General features: G+C 45.4%; 1 protein-coding gene across 4 annotated transcripts in view; it reads right to left on the bottom strand.

Moving 5' to 3' along the window:
• Window positions 1-17,277, bottom strand: part of ZMYND11 (zinc finger MYND-type containing 11) — an 836,880-nt gene that overhangs the window by 518,451 nt on the left and 301,152 nt on the right. For all 4 annotated transcript variants that reach the window (XM_078663281.1, XM_078663280.1, XM_078663283.1 and 1 more), the window contains one exon: window positions 16,899-17,060. In XM_078663281.1, coding sequence (XP_078519407.1) covers window positions 16,899-17,060 — 162 coding nt within the window. The remainder of the gene's footprint in view (window positions 1-16,898; window positions 17,061-17,277) is intronic.

The raw sequence follows: 17,277 nt of genomic DNA, 5'->3' as shown, positions 1-17,277 counted from the left end.
GCAAGTAATGTTCGGGTGGGGCCCCGGCCGTGCTGGGGGGTCCCTCCTCAGGGACGGCGAGGTGTTACTCGGGGGGACCCGGGAGGGGGCCCCCGGCCCGAGGCTGGCGGGAAACTTCGGCTCTGGTGCTGTCCTCCTCCGCCTCCCCGCTGGCGGGGGTGCCCCCGGCCGCCCGGACCGGTTTCTCCTATCGGTGTTCGGGGGACCTGGGTGCTCACCCATCGGTCTGCCTCGACGGCGAGTTTCCGGGGCTCGGTTAGCTTGCTGTCGAGTAGATGCTGTCGGAGCTCGACAAAGCAGTTGTTGGAGAGGTGCTCCCAAACGATGAGGTTGAACAGCTGCTCGTAGGTGGACACTTTGCTGCCCTTTATCCATCCTTCCAGGGCCCTGCTATAAAAGTTCACGTATTCGACCCACGTGGTACCGGGGATTTTCTTGCAGTCTCTGAATCTCTGCCGGTACATCTCGGGGGTGAGGCCATACCGGACAAGCAGGGCGTCCTTCATGTGGTCATAGGAGGACATTACTTCGTCGGCCAGCTCCAGCAGGGTGTCTCTTCCTTCGCTGACGAACCTTCCCCATAAGCCGGCACCCCAGTCTGATCGCGGAATGCGGTGCGCGGTCATGGCAACTTCGTACGCCTTGAACCATTGCTGGATATCGTCATTCTTGTAATACTCCTTTACGATATCCTTCGGGATGTGGACCTTTGGGTCGGCAGGCGGTGAGGGGTTCCGGGCTACCGTAGCGCCAGTTCCTTCGAGGGTGGCTTTGATTTCGAGTTCTTTGAGGCCACGCTCGTGTTCGTACGCAAGTTTTTTTTCTTCCAATACTCTTTGCCGCCGCCTCTCTTCTAGATCTCCCTCTAATCGCAGTTGTTCAAGGGCCATTTTCTTTTCTGCTAATTGGAGTTCTCCGTCCAGCCGGAGTCGGGCGAGCTCTAGTTCATGGAGCCGACTCCTCTCTCGCTCCCGGGCATCTTCATGGGAGAGGCCCGGGTCCCTGTTGGCGGTTCTTTCTTCTATGGGGGCTATGACGGTACTCACGGGTACTTCATGGACAATGTCATCGTTCGGTTGGGGTGGGGTCTCTCTGGTCTCCACCCAGGTTTGCAGTGCTTCTTTGAAATCGTCCTTTGTACTTAGTCCAGTGGTAGCGATACCCAAGTCTTTGCAAAATTGTTTAAGTTCTTTATGGGTATACTCTTCTAACAGGTCTTTCTGGAATTCTGTGGTCGTTCCGGCTTCCTTAGTAGTCATCGTGGCTGTGTGTCTCTGTCAGTAGTGACGTGTTACTCGCTGTACGATTTGCGTGGGCTCGGATCCCGTCGCTTGCCACCAATGTTGGAAAGGCGACCCCAGGGGAGACAGAAGGTGTCTGACTGTCCGCCCCGAGACCCACCTCTCGGTATGGAATAGGCCGAGCACCGTAGGGAGGCCTCCTTGGCGAGGCTCCTCTCCTACAATCGTAACAGCAGGGTAATCACACTACTCACAGATAGACACTACACAGGAAGGAGGTTCACAAGAATCTTTATATAAGTACTCAAAGCAAGTTCTTGGCAGGATAGCGGCAAGGATCGAGGGATCCGGAATGTCTTGATCTCGGGGGAAAAGGGGGTAGCGGGACAGTCTTGGCACCCACTGGTGCGTAGTGGTTCAAGGGTTCAGGCCGCGACAGCGTCAGCAGGGCCTCGGAGGTAGTTCAGCTTGGACAGGCCGCGACAGCGTCAGCAGGGCCTCGAAGATGGTGTGGCTCGGTCAGGCCGCGACAGCGTCAGCAGGGCCTCGAAGATGGTTCAGCTTGGTCAGGCCGCGACAGCGTCAGCAGGGCCTCAAAGGTAGTTCAGCTTGGACAGGCCGCGACAGCGTCAGCAGGGCCTCGAAGGTAGTTCAGCTTGGACAGGCCGCGACAGCGTCAGCAGGGCCTCGAAGGTAGTTCAGCTTGGACAGGCCGCGACAGCGTCAGCAGGGCCTCGAAGGTGGTTCAGCTTGGACAGGCCGCGACAGCGTCAGCAGGGCCTCAAAGATAGTTCCAGGTGCAAGAGTTCGGATCAGGATCAGCCGCGACGAGGTCAGCAGGGCTTCGACTCCAGATACAACTGCCGTCCTGATCCAGGGCTGGCCCAGATATAGGACTGGAGTCCTTTGATGTCCGGACCCTCGCGCCTGGGGGTCAGAGGGGCCGGGATGAAGGTGTCCAGACACCCAGCAGGGGGGTGGAGCCAGCGCCCAGGGAGGCTGGAGGGCGATCGATACCAGGCGTCCGGGGACGGCTGGAGGGCCCTCGAGACTTCCCGCCTTTCGGATCTGTCAAGTGGCCACTCGACCACCTGGGAGGATCTTGGTGCCCCGATGTCGGGGCTTCGCTGGGGCCGGGGCCAGGGTGGCGGCGGCCACGTGCTCGGGACGTGGTGAGCCCAAGATGGAGTCGGGCCAGAGATGGGGCCCGGCATGGTTGCTGAACCGGCGGTGTTGGCGAGCAGGGCCCGCCGGGGGCCAGGGAGAGGGAGAGCCGTAGGCTGCCAGGGGGCGGCCCTCCTTGCGGGTTCGGGAATGTTCGTGTCAGGAGGGTCGACAGCAGCTCGACGGCGGCCCGATGTCGTCCGGGGCCCGCCATGTGGGAGGGGTAGGCCCACGCCACGAGGCCGTGTCCAACATGCGCGCTGGCAGATAGAGACTAACTCCTGAGGCGGAAAGCCGGGAGCAACGAGCATTTTTTTTTAAATTGTATTTTCTTGTGTTTTTAAACTTCACTTACCTGGCACCATCCTCGCTAGCACCCCCCCCCCCCCGCACAGCCGATCTGAACGCTGTCGCGGGTCGCCACACTTAGTGACGCCATCCAGGGGAAGCCTGGTCAGGCCACGCCCCCTCCACGATAGGCCACACCCCTTCCTTCATCTCTCCTACTTAAACCAAAGGCAAGCCCGTCTGCGCCCGTCCGCGCCAGGACGGGCCTTAGGGCATGCCACGCTGACCATCCTATCAGGTATTCACCTCAATCACTCAGAGATTTACAGAATACTGCCACTAAGCCATCCTCTATGGCTATGCATCGCATCTCCTCTGCTGGCCTTATGCGCCCCGACCAACTCCACCCTTGCGGACGCCTACCTCCAGCTATGCTATGTGAATCTATGAAAGATACCCCAATACTGGATAACCTTTATTCCAAGTGTGATGATTATAAATAACTGTGGGTACGTTTGGCAGGAATACATACACTTAGTACCTTCCTATGGTTAGTTCGGACTGAGATATTAATGTGTATCTGGTGTTGTTTTATAGGGAAATGAGAAACTCTGAGCTCATAACGCAAGATATGCAGAGGCAAGAGACTTTGAGAGCCGGAGTCAGGTGAATAGCGAAAAGACCAATAGCGTGAAATTACTGAGAGTAGCATATTTATGCATGTTCTAATCTGGTGTGCTTTCTTTTACAGTTTCCCTTTCCCTGCTGTTCCCTTCTTTTCCTTCCCTCGCCTGATCGCTCGAACACCCTGTGTATTTTATATCCCGGTGTGTTGGTGAGGTCCGGAGGTGGAACATACTTACTACAATCAGATCCTGCGGAGTACAACCTGACATGGAGAGAGTTGATGATACTGGGAACACAGTAGCGCGCAAATCTCTTCCGTTTGGCTCCACAGCAGGCTCTTGTGGTAGTCCTAAAAGCCTCCGTAAGGATGTTTACACTCTGGAAGTCCGTTGAGGGAACCAAATTCTAAGACAATAGGAGCCAAATAGCAAGATTTAGCTGCTTGGGGTTCGGGGGTCTTAAGTGTACTCTGGCCCTCATGAGAAGGTCCGGACACTTGGGTGGCTTATTGTCAGGCACTGGGAGTTGAGGACGGAGGTGAACCAGGTATGTCTGACCCAGTTGGGAGTCACCAAGATGAGATGAGGTGTGTTTGCCAAAACCTCCGAACCACTAACCGAAGAAGTGGGAGAAACAGAGAAGTGCAAGTAAATATCCCCCATCAGTTTATCCATAGTGCATTACCCATGAACTGTGGGTACCTGGAGGCGAAGCTTGAGTATTTAGCATTTTTGCAGAGGCAGAGGTCTACGTCGGAAAACCCCAACGATGGGAGTAGAACTTGTGGGTGGAGTGTCCACTCATGGACTTGTTTCTACATCCTGCCGAGTAGGTCAGCAAGGTTGTGCTCCACTCCCAGTAAGTACTATGCCATTAGATAGACTCTACGATAGAGTGCCCACTACCAAATATCCTGAACGGCGTGAGTGCTAGCTGTATGTTAGTAGCTCAGAGTAGTTGATGTGGAGATCTGTCCCCTCCCAGAAAGGAAGGCGTCTGTTGTGAAGGTCACTTGTGGAACTGGATTGATGAAAGGGTGACCTCCAACAGACTGCTGCTGTTCCACCACTGCAGAGAGCGATGAGTGTGGCCCAAGATTAACACTAGATTTTCTAAGTGACCATCAGACCACTGTGCAGCTAGGCACTCTTGCAATGGGTGCATGTGTAACCGGGCATAGGGACGATGGCAATACAAGATGCCTCCATGCCGAGGAGGCGCATGTCCGTCCTGATCGTTACTTGGCAAACAGACTGTGGGAGCAATGATTGGAAAGCTTGAATCTGCGGAGTTGGATAGACTTTCACGGTGACAGAATTGAGAGCCGCTTGTAAGAATGGCTGGACCTGAAGGGGTTGGAGTTGAGACTTTGTGATATTGATGGTAATAGGTCGATGGTGGCCTGTGTATGTGCCAAGTAGTGTTTGAGTTCTAGATCAGCCAGTCGCCCAAATAGGGAAGACATGGATAACGTTCATCTTCAGGTGAGCGGGCAACATGCCAAGACACTTTGCGGACACTCTGAGGGCAGTGGTGACCTCAAAGGACAGCACTTTGAATTGGTACTGCTGGCAACATACCACAAACCAGAGGTACTGGCAATGTGCAGGGCAGATCGGGATTTGAAAGCAGGCGTCCTGCAGGTAGAGGGCAGTCACAAAGTCACCTTGCTGCTTTAGAGGGATAACTCCCTGAAGTGTTACAATGTGGAAGTACTCTATGAGAATGTACTGGCTGAGGGTCCTGAGGTAGAGTATAGGCCTGAAGGACCCGTCTTTCTTGGTGATGAGAAAGTACAAGAAGTATATTCCTTTGCCGCAGTGGTGGAGTGGCACACGTTTCATGGCCCCCTTGTGAATAAGTGCCTCTACTTCCTCCTGAAGGAGGCATTAATGTTCTGTGGATAAGGAGTGTTTGCCAGGAGGAATGTTTGGTGGGGTGGTGGTGAGCCCCAGGCAGTAACCCTGGCTTATGACGGCGAGGACCCCAGGACCTGAGGTCATTTTTACCCACCGTGGAAGAAACCCCTGTAGCTTCCCAGACAACAAGTGTGATTGTGGTGGGGGAGAGTGTGAGTGAGTCACAGGCTAAACCCAGAAATACGTGTCTAGAGATAACAGCATTACCCGCACCAACTTTGGTGAAAAACTAGAGCTACTTCAAAGTAACTTTAGTGCATTTACCAGAATGCAATGGTATGAACTGTGCTGTGATGTGATGAAAGGCAATGTGCCCCCTCCTGTTCAGAAGGCTCCCATAGCTAACGAGCTGACAAGCTCACCTGGGATGCACCTGTGTGCCAGTGGAGTGGTACTGTGACCTCTGAAGACTTGGGAAGCATTTCAGCAACCCCAGATGACTTTTCTCCGCTCTCTACTGATGAAGAGCTAAACACATAAACACGTGTCTAGAGATAACAGCACTACCCACACCAACATCGATAAAAAAACGCCGGCAACTTTGAAGTAAGCGTACTGCATTTACGAGTATCAGGGGCAGATTTCAACAACCAATTAGGAATTTGGAGAATTTATATGGAGTGCTGGGTGGAGGATAACGTCTTTACAAGAAATTCTTCATCCTCTTTTATTTGTGCATTTCCAAATTGTGGTAGGTGGCTGCCCTTTGCAAAACGTTGTGATACAAGGTGGTGACACCTGGTGGGGATGGATTTGCTGGATGCAGGTCGGGATCAGTGTACCGGGCAGTCTATGTCCTATTCATCCCATTGGTCATCCTGTGTCTGGGGTTTCAATGGAATGTTACGGAGATCTTTGTTGTGGAGTAGTGCGCATTAACAGTCAGAGTGGAGTCACTATACCTCATGACTTGAAGAGTTCATCAAAGAAAATTGCACCCGTCCAAACACAATCCTAGATGGCAGGAGTATGTGCAGCATGTGTACCTACAGCTACACATGCCACACACATCTATATTTTCCTATGCTCTGTATAACAAAACGTACTACCAACAGAGCTTGAGTCCCTTCATTGATTACTGCAACTTTGTTTTCACATATAATTTTCACCATTCTTCGGTTTAATTACCAATTCATCAATATACTTTATACCTTGCATTTACCTTGATACTCCACAGAGAAGTGCAGCCTTGTACTGAATATAGAAGTATTTTTAAAAGTGAACTAATGAGAGGATGATGCACAGTCCAGAAAAGACCTCATCTAGTTCTCACTCTCTTTTCCCAAAAAGAAGACAACATGTTGGTTAGTGGTTTGTAAACCAAAAAATCCGAGATCTCGGATGAAGAACCTAGCTAGGGAAAAGGTTTTTTGCTCAATTAGAGTCAGAACAAACCATGGCATAAACACACCCAACGACATGAAATGGGTGATCCTTGAACATGTCAAATGCAGCGATAATCTAGAACAAAGGTTACTCGAAAAAGAGCAACGTTGGGTTTACAAATGGCGTACTGACAGCAAAGGTCTCAACAATGGTATCCCTTGGGGGCAATTTTCAAAATGAAACAAAAACTGAGTTACCTACATTTCTTTAAAGAAAAAACAAGTCAGGATTAACAGATGGGGCCTTTATGTTGTGACACATGACACTCTCTGTGATGCAGTACCCCAATATAATTGAAAGAGGTTACAGTAGCCAGCAACACATATCAAATCCTCTGCCATTCACTTCCCCTGAATAGGAGCCATCATTCAACCATTATATTGAGCCAACAGTCAGTGCACACACCCAGTTTGTCTGCGTGTATGTATTGTCTTTTCTTTCATATTTATTACTTATTATTTGTTCCCTTTATTATTACTCTTGTATTACTTTTATGTTTTTGTGAATATGCATGGAGTTACGTTCCTCTGTTTACTCCGCGCACTCAAAAAGGTCCTCCCTCTTTAGCCAAACGTGGCTGCCATTTTGTGAAGGTTTCCCCTCTAGTTATTTTTTAATGACTAGGCGGATAACCCTTACTACTTAAACCTCTACCCGGGAAAGACTCAGAAATATATGGTCTCAAGGGACAACAGGCGAACACGCCAGTGATGATTTTCACTCCAAGAAAGTTTTTTCCTTTGTAGGTGTGAACCGGGCAACCTGCAGCAACCACCACAGTTCACCCGCGTTTTCCTCCCGTAGCAACGAAGCTTTCAATATCGCTTCGTCCCGCTTTTTTCCTTCCGCAGAGTTCGACTTAGAACCTCTCAGCGTCTCGGAGACCATGAAGCTCTTTAACTAGTATGTTGATTCTTTTTATGTATATGTTTTTGTCGGTCTTGTATGGTCAGTCCTTAAAAGTATTAACTTTTGCAGCTCCATGAATATAACGTACTAAAGAAACATCACGAAAAGAACGATAAGAGGCAATAACGAACAATTGCCTGTTTTTCATTTCACCTAATAGCATGACCCAACGCTAGGACGTAACCAGTAATAACACTACTCGTCATGTTCCGAGGATAGTGTCACGGGGTGAATCCTTTGTTTTTTTTAAATGTACTAAGGCACGGTTTCACGCAGTCACAATTGTTTGCAGCTGAAATAAGGAGTGTAACTTCTTAACCAAGCATGGCTAAGCGCATAAACACTCGAAATGGATGAGTGAACAGTTGTGTTGTGGTTTTTAGAAATCACCTACACCACAGGGAATAGGTTGTACGTGATAATTATGTTTTCCATTTCTATTTACAGATACTACATGATCAATGTATCGTATGTATTAACCTCGCTTGCCTAATAGTTGTAGCGCAACCCATTTTTTCCTCACTTTAGGTCACTTAAGGATTGGTACACATAGGGAGGGACCCTGTGTTTGTCCTGAAGAAGAGCACTGGGGAAGCTTGAAACTAGTTGACATCCACTAGGGACCCCTGATCCATTCTAGACAGGAACCCTAGAGACCGACCTTGTTTTGAATAGATCAACTATGAGCCAGAATAAAGTTATTTTGCCCACTAGTGAGATATTTTTAACCCACCCACTCCACTTACACCACTGCACTACACAGTCACTCACAAAAACACTGCTCCTACGTAGTGTCGCAAGTCGTAGCACGCCCCAACCCTCAGCGGGTTGGGATGGCCCCTATGATGAAGCATGTCACCGTGGGGAAACCCTGGTGAGGGGACTCAAGAAAGGCCATTTTTAGGTCTCCTGGCGTTTAACAGCGCGTCAGCGCTGTGTCCGCCAGGAGATCTATTGCTGCTGACTCTGCTCCCCAGGAGACAGCACCTGCCGCGCGCATTTCGCAAAAGGCGATCGGCGCAGGCCACGCGCGCGCGAACGCGCTCGCCGTGGCTGTCTCCTGGGGAGCGCAAGTATACCCAGGCACACCTCCCCCTGCACGCATGCGCAAACACGCACACATACACGCACGGAGAGACATCCCCCCCCCTCCGCCGTTGCACACACAGACACACACACACGCACACATACACGCACACATACAGGCATCCCCCCCTTCCACGCTCACCGGCACTACGTTCTGTTGCAGCCTCCGACCGACCGACCGCGGGGCTCTCCCATGCCCCGCGTCACCACTGCTCCTCCAGGCACTCCGTGGGCGCGGGCTTCACAAAACGGAAGTCCCGCCCCACCATAGGTTTCGTTTTGCGCGCACGTCTTGTTTTTGTACTCGTGCGTGGTGACGTGCCCTCGGGGGAGGAGGAGGTCGTTGTTTTGGGTTTGCGGACAGTCGCAGAATCGAAAGCAGACTTTCAGTGAGTGTTTTTTTTCATTTATTGCCTACCTCTGCCTATCGTTGCCTCTTCTTGCACCTCCTCTTCCTCTCTCTGCACGGCACCTCCCTTTCCCCTCCCACTTCCTCCGATCTTGCTAGGTGTCTATCCTCTCCCCCTGCCATCTCTGAACTCAGACTGGATCGCAGTTTTCCCGTTTTATATATATGGTCATTACTACTACCTTCTGGTGGGCTTCCCCACTCCATGCTCTCTTCGGTGTTGCTCATTTTATTGATCCTCGTCCCACTGGGTCTCTTCCTGCCTCGTCTCCCACCAATTCACTCTTCTCATCACCCTATTTTCCTTTACTTTTTCCGTGACCTACATGTATAGCCCACATTTATTTACCTTAATGTGTAGCTTTCTTATTCTACCTACTCTTGCCTCATCTAACATCCTCGCTTCTTACTTAGTTTTAACCCCCATTCTTCCCACTCCCCGCTTCTCTCTGTGCTTCCTTCTGCGCACCCCATGCCATGTTCCATTTTGTCCAGATATGATCTGTGTTATCAGGCCGACTGTGCTGTTTTGAGTAATCAAAGGTATGTGCTTTTTACTGACATATGATTAAAAAAAACGTCGTTTAGAGAATTCAAGTCGGTGTCAAGTGTTGTCCATGTTTATACCCCCTGGTTGTTGGGTTCTCGTCGACTCTAGTTTTAAAGGTGGCAAACTTTTGAATACCTTTCCATTCACTTTCAGTATTGACTTTAGTTTAACGGCTTTCAGGAGGTTCTGAAGAGCACATTAGTTAGGCTGCTGAAACTTTATTTGACCATAGGTAATCCTCCCGTTTTGTTTTTTCAGTCGCATGTACTATGAGAGTGACTTTAACGTACCAATCATGGTACACTTTTTGAATGCCTCTGTGGCAAATGTACAGATCGCTCGTTTGTATGGCATCGACAGACTGGATTAAATTGGCTGACTGGATAGGCCTTTCGGTCAGTCCGAATCCCCATTTGTGAGGAGTGTATTCTTTTGTACAATAAATGCCCAAGCGCATGTCTGTAGAGTGTGGCAAGCATAGTGGCCTTGTCGCTAAAGATGTGAAGGAGCAAAAGGACAGACTGGAGGGACCCGGTTTTCAATTAATTGTCAGGCTGCATACAACTGGGCTTTCTGCACTTCGTCTAGGAATTTGACTGCTGCATAGTACTGAAGATGTTTTCCTGTTAACTGTTCGTATTTTCATTTGCTTGAAACGCCCTCTGCGTTTTTTATATAGCTCAAGCAGGCTGTGTATCCGGATCAAGGATCTGGCAAATACTATTGTACTGGGTGGTTGTCAGAGCTTGGCACCCAGCCGGTCTCCTGCGAACTGGCATGACCCTGCCTTTGGGTGGGACGGGCAGGACCAAGATCTGACAAGGAACCATACACACCCGGAAAGGGTCAAGTACTGTCTGCACTTCAATTATCAGTAGATGTTAAAATAGGTGTTACATTTCTGGCGCCTTTTTGTACTTAAACTGTGCAACAAGAGAGCTCTCCGAAATTGGGAGCAAAGCTTTCATCTCTTAACAGTCTCTAAATGAAAGTCAATTTTTCTTTCCTTTCATAGGGTTGCATTGATTCTTTTAAAGTACTTTGTCACACAAAGGCTCCTGTTTTTCCCTATTGCACCGAGCTATATAAAGCATGTGATATTTATTTTTGGATTGGGAATCAGCAATTGTTATGCAAAAAAATGTGATACATGTCAGTGCAGTTTGAGATGTCCAGCTGTTTGTTGCAAAGGCGCTGCGTACTGACTTACTACTATACATTTTAGGTCTGGCGTTAGCCAAGTGCAGCTGACTTTACTACCTCGAGATATATTATATATATTTATTCCGGCCAGCCCTCTTCATCCAATGCTCTGTTATTATGGTAGTGAGTGCAGAGTAGTGAGTGCAGAGTATTGAGTAGTGAGTGCAGAGTAGTGAGTAGTGAGTGCAGAGTAGTGAATGCAGAGTAGTGAGTGCAGAGTAGTGAGTAGTGAGTGCAGAGTAGTGAGTAGTGATGCAGAGTAGTGAGTGCAGAGTAGTGAGTGCAGAGTAGTGAGTGCAGAGTAGTGAGTGCAGAGTAGTGAGTGCAAAGTAGTGAGTAGTGAGTGCAGCGTAGTGAGTAGTGAGTGCAGCGTAGTGAGTAGTGAGTGCAGAGTAGTGAGTAGTGAGTGCAAAGTAGTGAGTAGTGAGTGCAAAGTAGTGAATAGTGAGAGCAAAGTAGTGAGTGCAGAGTAGTGAGTGCAGAGTAGTGAATGCAGAGTAGTGAGTGCAGAGTAGTGAGTAGTGAGTGCAGAGTAGTGAGTAGTGAGTGCAGAGTAGTGAGTGCAGAGTAGTGAGTAGTGAGTGCAGAGTAGTGAGTGCAGAGTAGTGAGTGCAGAGTAGTGAGTGCAAAGTAGTGAGTAGTGAGTGCAGCGTAGTGAGTAGTGAGTGCAGAGTAGTGAGTAGTGAGTGCAAAGTAGTGAGTAGTGAGTGCAAAGTAGTGAATAGTGAGAGCAAAGTAGTGAGTGCAGAGTAGTGAGTGCGGAGTAGTGAGTGCGGAGTAGTGAGTGCGGAGTAGTGAGTGCAGAGTAGTGAGTGCAGAGTAGTGAGTGCAGAGTAGTGAGTGCAGAGTAGTGAGTGCAGAGTAGTGAGTGCAGAGTAGTGAGTGCAGAGTAGTGAGTGCAGAGTAGTGAGTGCAGAGTAGTGAGTGCAGAGTAGTGAGTAGTGAGTGCAGAGTAGTGAGTAGTGAGTGCAGAGTAGTGAGTGCAGAGTAGTGAGCTGCCTCAAGTGAAGTACTCTGGTACCCAAGGATGACTAGCAAACAATATTATTCACAACATTGCTTACTATTCAGCAACATTTGACAGTTTGCAACTCATCTTTATACAACAATTCAGAGTTTGATAACAAATTAATGTAACACATTGTAATGTACAATGCCAATAGCTCAAACTTTAAAGCTGGGAGACCTATTGCATTGTAAATGCTTGTTCCTTTTATGCAATGGTTTGTTCTGACTCTAATTGAGCAAAAAACCTTTTCCCAAGCTAGGTTCTTCATCCAAGATCTCGGATTCTTTGGTTTATAATTGAAACAGGAGGGTGGACCTAGCGTTTCCCTCTCTCTCGTCCCGTTTTTTGATTTGGTTAGTGGTTTGTGTAAAGCACCAAAGTAGCTCATATTTCGAAGTAAAAGCAATAATCAGTAACGCAGTCAAAGCAGATTTAATGATGAGCAAAAGCAAATATAGGAAACTTTCATCCTGCTCAGCAAGTGCCTCTGCTAATGAAGACACACAACTAAGAGTGAAAGTCGAGTCTCAGTCAAATCTACCATGTGATATGAAGGGTAGTTTATATTTTATTTGACAAGTAAAAGCTAAATTACCCTTCTTCAGAATGCTGACTCACCATATCCAGTACAGACTATGATAATGAAGGAGAAATCATTGTAATTCTAATTCACCTTCAGGAGAATCTTCATTGAAATCATGTGTAACAATCTTGCCCATGCATGGAATCCTAGAGCACTTTTTATAAACTATAGATAACATTTCCACTTTTTCTTAGTAAAGGTGAGTGAAATTCTTATGTTCCAATGAACAATATATCGTTTTCCATTAGAATAAGATTATCATGCGGACTAATCCAAGGTCTAACTCCCATGCTAACCAATCCATTTCAATACAATTTATCCAAAATGTATTTACACAAAATCAAAGATTTTGGAAAAACCAAGCATGTCTTTATCAATTCTAGGACCATTTGGACCAGCCTAGAAACACCAAAGCAGTCTGTCTCTGGATGGATAGTTTCTTTCATTCTGTTGTTATCAGAAGGCTAACCAAACTATCTTTTAAATCATGTAAAGCTGCATATCCTGTTTTACAGTAAGTCCCAGTTAGCAAGCCTAATGAAATCGTATACATGGGATGCTCACGATCTCATCCTCAAGGATCCTTCCTGTGCCGGACCCTCTTAAACACATATATGTTCCTTTAGCCAGCATAATTCGCTCCCATGATCTCAACGTCCTCTCTTACACGGATGATGCAGAACTCATTCTCTCCCTCATAGACACAAAGCCCAGTACCCAGTTCAAGTTCAATGCCTGCTTGATTGACATCACCAACTGGATGAAGACCAACTGCCTAAAGCAGAATACCAACTAGACCAAAATCATGACCTTTGGGAACAGCACTTCACCGTGAGACTCCACCTGGTGCGAGGACCGACATCCACCTCCACCACCCTCGCTAAGAACCTCGGAATAGTCACTGGATGCAAACTTGACATGACCTCCCAACTCAACATCATTACTGCCTTATGCTTCTATACCTTAAAGATGCTTCTATACCCTGAAATGTCTCCCAATCAGCACCCAGAAAACCATCATGCATGTCCTGATCACCAGCATCACAAGCAACCTCAACTACTGGAAAACCCTCTATGCCGAGATCAACAAAAGACTCACCAGAAGGCAGCACACCATTCAGAACTCTGCGTCCACAATCACTCTCAGGTTTTTATGCCATACTCACATCCAACCACATCTGAAGGTGCTCCATTGGTTGCCCATACACAAACTAGCACAATTTAAACTCCTTACCCATACTTTAAAGGCACTACACAACATTGGCCCAGCATAGCTCAACAATCGTATCCAATTTCACAACCCCTCCAGACAGCTTCCTCTTGTACAGACTCCTACTTCTACACATCCCATGAATATGGAAAAACAGATTCGGCGGTACAGTCTTCTACATCACTCCTAAATTGTGGAACTACCAACAACTACACAGAAGAGCCTCCTCATTACTTCCTGAATTCTGCAAGAAGCTGAAGGCCTGGCTTTTTGAGTAGCCCGAGTAACTCAAGGTTTGACTAGGCTCACACCTGCTCAGCGCCAGAATAACCTCCCTGGTGATAGTGTACTCTACAAATCTGCATAACATACTAAGAAAAATCTCTTTTGTGAAAATGTGTACATTCTCTACTATGAGGTGAGTTCATCCCATACAAGATATTACTTTCTTGCAACTGACTAAAGTGCAAATGCCAACATTTGTTCAAAGCCTCTCTTGAGTAGATCCGTCAGCTGAAGCATTGTTTCTTCTTTCTAAGGACATTTTTAAGGATGCACTCACTACTCATTCAGAGCTTATGATGATCAATGGAAATCCACTGTAGGGGAAGGAATAGTTTCTAACCTTTAATCGTAGTTCTACTTCAGGAGAATCGCCAATAAAATAATAAGGAGCCCTCCCTCATCTATGGTAGAAAGAATAGATATCCTAATAGCTCCATGAGAAGTTTCCTGTGCATCTGTTAAAAATAACTGAAGCAACTGTCTAGCTACATTGTATCCGTTTTCACTTATTTTTTTCTAAAACAAAAAAGGCTTTTTAAGAGATATTCAGGTCACAGGATTTCGCAAGTGAGTTATTGGAGTTTAAATTGTGTTTTGTAAAGAAAGACATTAATTCCATTTGGCCAATGTAGCCTTCATAAAGGCTTCCCAAAATGTACATTCAATTTGTAAACTAGTTAATATAACAGAAAGTGAAAACTATATTTTATTAAAAAAAAGGAGTCGGGGATCCAGCATGTGACCAGAACTAGTTAGTACTTATGATCAGCAATGGAGATCTCTCAAAGGAGAAAAGATGAAGAGGTAATGGTCACAATTGAAAATGTGTTGTATTGTGCCCAATGAAGCATCATGCATTCAACAGCAAAGACTCAGCCAAATAAAAGAAACTACATATTTTTAGAAAGAAGACTTAATTCATGCCTACTAGGGTGCATGTGCTTTATTTCTGACATTCTTCATTTCATAACTGCTGCTTTATCGTTTCATACTTTTAAGTGTTGATATGGATCGGAAGTGCTTAGAATCTGAACTATTACTCTGCAATTAAAAAAATGATCCAGTGTTGGTGTATAGTATATCACATAAGGGACAGTTTTTTACTTCACTCAGTGGAATAATACAAATATTAAAATTAGTGGAGAAACAATTCATTGGGAATCATGGAAGTTTAGAGAATATCTCTGGTTTCACAAATGTTGCATAATGAAGTCCTAATTTGTTTTCATGATTTGCAACGTGCAAGTGGCCTTCGTTCCTTATGCAGGTATAATACATTTCTTGTGATTTTCCAAGCTGTAACTTTTTCTAATGTAGATAGTACTTGCCAGGTTCAAATCTACATTGCCTTAATATGGCATCTCACAAGGTTTAAATCTTTCAAATTTCTAATGCATTATCTACTAGTAAAAATATAGAACAAAGTCCAAGAATTTGTATATTTTGCAATCTGATTTAAATGCTGAATGGTCAATAGATACTTGGAAAAAACAATATTCGGCCTCACATTCTCATAGCACAATTAAAAAAATTTTTTTTAATATAGAACAGTTTTCACTTCCTTATTAATGAAAATGTGGTCATGCAAAACTTTTATTGGTACTTTTTTATATTTATGTTTTGAATGTCAAATGACAAACAGTTTTGGTTAGAAGTCTGGGGAGTAAAATGTATTCAATTGCAGGTACTGTTGTTCCATGTAATTATAATGATGTATTGTTAGGTCGTTTTTTAAGATGAATTATATTACCGGTTAAAAGAAAATTATGAATGCACTCATTGCAATAGAAATTCAGCAAATTACTGTGAACTACATGGAAAATACATGTAAGTTTTAGATTGCTTTGTTAAATGGCATATGTTTTAATAAAAAAATGAATAGCATTAAAAAAGACAGTAGGGACTCTTAGAACAAGAGAAATTATATTCATAAAATTTGTAAATGGGTGCCACAATAAATATGTGTTAATAGATCTAAAAACACTGGTTAGAGTAGTGACCTTCCTTAGGGATTTATGGGCACATGCATCAAAGTATGCATATGCGATTCTCAAATTGAGAATTTGATGAAATCGCAATTTAGGAATCGCAAATGCTTATGCATGTAGGAATCGCAAAAAAATGCCATTCCCACACATTCCTTATTTGTGACTCGCAACCCACGAATCGCAAATAAGGTATTGCTTCCCATTCATTCCTATGGGCCTGGTGGCCCATAGGCATGACTGAGAATTGCATGCACAATTTGCGAGTACCAAATAGGTACTTGCAAATTGCACATGCAATTTCAAGGGTGCAAGGGTGCCAAAAGGCCGCCCTGATGCACCCCCGAAATTGGCATGTGTGCACATGTGGCGCACACACATGCCCTAAGGGCATGTGTGTGCACCACACGGCACTTTGAAAAATGCACTTTTGTGCATTTGTCAAAGGAATCGCAATCCCCTTGAAAATCTCGGTAATTTGCGATTACCTAAATTGAGAAATTGCATCTGGGTTGATGCATCCTGAATGCAAAAATATTAACAATGATGCATGTGCCCCATAGTGGGCAGTTTTACGTTTTTTTCTGATTATTTATGGAATTGATAGCTGAACCCTTAATTTACATTTTTCTACATTTTTTCTTCTTCTCCACTACAAGGTTTTTAGGGATTTTGAGTGCTTTTTGAAGTTGTTTTCTGAATATTTATATAATTTCTCGTCACTTAACCTATTACTTCTTTTGTGTTTTCAGATCTTTAAATTGTGTTGAAAAATGAATTCACATGACTATGGTTTTCATTATGCTATCAATAAGATTTTGCAATTTTCACCTGAATAGTTGTGTAACCTTAAATATTATGTATAACAATATTACTTTTTTGTAGATACATATTGCTTATGTATATATTGATGGCATATATATGTATGAAATAGGATTCTGAATTAAAAAAAAAACAAATGACTCAGTTTATGTGTGCCAACTTTAATGAACATTTTACATATTTAAACTATTAGGTTATTAGGCAAATTTCTGGATGTACTCACCCTGCACACGGGACACTGCCAGTGACTGCTACTTTCTCTAAGCCTACAATCGTCAGGCAAACACTTAGAATGATACACCCGAAAACAGAGGTCACAAACCAACACCTCTCCAGGCAAATGGCATTCAAAACAATACCAATCATGAGTTTCTGCTTCCCATTCCTAGAATGAAATTTAAAAAATGTTATATTAATCTATTAACATTGCAAATACATATGAACACAACTGGTGTGTGTTAAAGTCCATTAGGGAAGCATCAATATATAGAAAAAGTGTTGCTCCTCTTAAAATATTTTTTAACTATGCAATAACCAGAATTTAACATGGAATTACTTCTATACTGTAAAATTACATTTAAAAATCTGTTTCTTAAAAATTG

The sequence above is a fragment of the Lissotriton helveticus genome, chromosome 10, assembly GCF_964261635.1.
Source record: "Lissotriton helveticus chromosome 10, aLisHel1.1, whole genome shotgun sequence".
NCBI lineage: Eukaryota > Metazoa > Chordata > Amphibia > Caudata > Salamandridae > Lissotriton > Lissotriton helveticus.
Note: the sequence above shows the minus strand (reverse complement) of the source record. Positions and strands in the feature narration are given on the sequence as shown.